The 2,974-nt window shown below is 33.8% G+C and overlaps 1 protein-coding gene across 1 annotated transcript; it reads left to right on the top strand.

Annotated features, from left to right (window-relative positions):
- The first annotated feature begins 1,791 nt into the window (after nt 1-1,791).
- On the top strand, nt 1,792-2,667 carry LOC129804986 (adenine phosphoribosyltransferase). Its single transcript, XM_055852787.1, has 2 exons — nt 1,792-2,004; nt 2,062-2,667. The coding sequence occupies exons 1-2, from the start codon at nt 1,913-1,915 to the stop codon at nt 2,525-2,527; spliced, it is 558 nt and encodes a 185-aa protein (XP_055708762.1). The 5' UTR covers nt 1,792-1,912; the 3' UTR covers nt 2,528-2,667.
- Nucleotides 2,668-2,974: the final 307 nt, after the last annotated feature.

Below are 2,974 nucleotides of genomic sequence, written 5' to 3' on the forward strand. Positions count from 1 at the left end.
CTTTCGATCTCCCGCTTTGAACTCGCAGGAGTGATGGAGAGAAAAAGTATCGCGCGCAGTTAATTTTTCGTTGCATGGTGTGGCTGAAAGGCACGCTGAGACAACTTTTTGCATTTTTCTATTGGAGCGACGGGGAAAAATATACACGAGGGGTGGGTTTTTCATTTACGATACTTAATTTTTATGAATGAATTTCTTACGCAAATTTATTTAGACACACTCCAAAGGTTTATGTCTAAATACGGGTAATCTATGCACATCATGACCAAATACTCGCATTATTTGACTGTTCTTTTTTAGACTGTGATATTTCTTACCATTTGGCCTGAACCCTTGTCATAAGCATTCGAACAATTAAAAAGGATTTTTTGAAAAATCTTCCAAACAGATAAATCCATTACAGGTACTTTACCGATTCATGACCTATTAACATGGATTGGAAATTTCAAGATCTTTCAAAAAAATTCAAATTTAAGGAAATTGATTGAAAAATAGTTCCTCCAAAGTGATTAAAGTTTGATCTTCGAAAATTCGATATCAAAATGTTTTACGAACTTTGAAGTCTAAGGACGAAATTTTCACCTTGACTACATTGAAAAACTCTAGAAACCGGTTTTTAACATGAATCAGAAACCATGATTTTGGAGGGGAAGCAGAGGGGTTATGGAAAAAAAATAAAGGTTATGAAAGGTCAACGAAAACCAGAAGTCGATATTTCTTATTGTTTGCGCTCGAGTTCGGTGAAACTGTTCTCCTCTTTGAGTTCCAGCAGTAAAACAAATATAGTGTTAAGCTTTGCAATAATGCAGCAATGTGTCGTTTGTAAAAAAAATGCAGATAGGGTAAGTGTGCCAAATTTCGGCCAGCTCGCAATTTCGGCCACCTTTTTTGTTCCTCGAATTTCCATGAACTTTTAGATTTTACGTACTCTAGAGATTATACAATGCAAAAGTATAACAAAAAATGTAGCTTCGACAAACAAGATGACGTGACAAAGCATTGAAAGAATTCCCTAAAAGCAAAGAACTATGAGAATGAAAGTGGCCGAAATAGGGCACCAAAGCTATGTCTACATTTTTATTCATTTTAAAATGTATTAAGAATGATTTTAGAGTAAATTAAGACGATAAATGGTTTACAAGGTTCCAAGCAACACTCCTTAAAAAGAAGGAATGAAAAAAATCAATTTTTATTAAAAATATTACATTTCAAACTTGAGACTTTGAGGCTTGGATGCAACTATGCCGAAATTTGGCACACTTACCCTACAGAGTGACAGATATCACAGTTGCTGATACAACCAACGATCTCTCCAATTTTATCCTTTCACTAATTTTTCAATTTTTTTAGCTAACTTCTTGCAATGATCTACATACAACTTCTTTTCAATTGGTGACAGACAACTTAGATATTTAATTATTTTACTATATTTCTGTTTAATATTTTAGTAATTATAAAAATAAGTTTTCTAGGACGTTAAGCAATAATTTCGTGTATTTTTTTAAAAACATTTTTGTAACTATGAGAGAGTGGGGCGCCTTTAAAATTGATAATGAAACATTTTAAAATAGAACTGAGCCTTATTATCCAGATAACGTACAGATCTATTCAAAAATAGAAGAAAAAAGAAAAAGTCCTATTTTAAAGGTTCTCCAATTCAAAGGTGCCCATTTCTCTATACCACTTGGATTAATGAATTTTTACTGCTACTTTTCCATGACATTGTATTAACGTTCGATTCAAGTTTAGGATACCCAAGAATTGGGTTTTGTAGCTACTTTGGATTGGTAGCTCGAAGATAAGAGGAAAGTGTCAGTCACATGGAGAAGCCCGAACAAACCGCGTATGCTTTTGGCTGTGCTGAAAATTATTTTGTTTTTTTGTGTAGTGTACTTAGGAATTCTAGTCCAGAATGTATTCCGAAGCTGATAGAAATCGTATAGAAGTGATAAAGAAACATATTGGAGAATTTCCAGATTTTCCCAAGAAGGGAATTCTGTTCAAGTAAGTCATCAGTTTCTTCCGCATTGTCAGGAATTCTGTAGTAATCTTAAATTTCAGAGATATATTCACTGCTCTAGCTTCTGGGGAAGTGTGTCGAGCCACAAAAGAGCTTTTTCTGTCCTACATTAAATCATCGTGTCCAGAAATTGATGCAGTGGTTGGTTTGGATGCCAGAGGATTTCTCTTTTCGTTCCTGATCGCCTCTGAACTCTCCATTGGCTGTGTTGGCATCAGGAAGAAGGGAAAACTCCCAGGAGAAACATATTCTGTGGAGTATCAGCTTGAATATGGCATTGATGTGTTCCAGTTGCAAAAGGCAGCTCTAAAACCTGGTCAGAAGGTTCTTGTTGTAGATGATTTAATCGCTACTGGAGGAACTCTCGAAGCGGCAACGAAACTTATTGAGATGGCAGGGGCTGAAGTAGTTCAGTGTTTGGCTATTATGGAATTGACCCCACTTAAAGGTCGAGATAAGCTGAAGAAGTACAATGTACATTCCTTCATTCAGTATAATGATATTTAAAGAGAAAACTGGATATTCCTATATTCTCGAAATTTGACAAAAAAACTGCACAAAAACATTCCAAAACCAAAATTTTAAAAATGTATTTGTTGTACTTTTAATACATGCACTTAATTCTTTAATAAAAAATTTAAAATGTTTTATTTTTTATTTAATTTGGCATTTTGGGCACTTTGAAGAGAATAGCTAAGATGTTGTGATATTACGAGTAAAAACAGTCTCGCCACAATCAATTGTCTTTGTTTGATAATGCATTTAAAGACTATTTAAAAAGATCGTTAATTTTAACTGGGTATTTATACGCTTAGGAGGCTTAGGAATTTTACTACTAATAAAATAACTACTTTTTGTTATTTTATTACTATCATAGATGAATAAAAAGTTCGATATATGTAGGGTAAATGTCCTAATTCAAAACCATTTCCAGACGCTTTAACTTTGACAGAA

The sequence above is a fragment of the Phlebotomus papatasi genome, chromosome 2 (genome assembly GCF_024763615.1).
Source record: "Phlebotomus papatasi isolate M1 chromosome 2, Ppap_2.1, whole genome shotgun sequence".
Taxonomy (NCBI): domain Eukaryota; kingdom Metazoa; phylum Arthropoda; class Insecta; order Diptera; family Psychodidae; genus Phlebotomus; species Phlebotomus papatasi.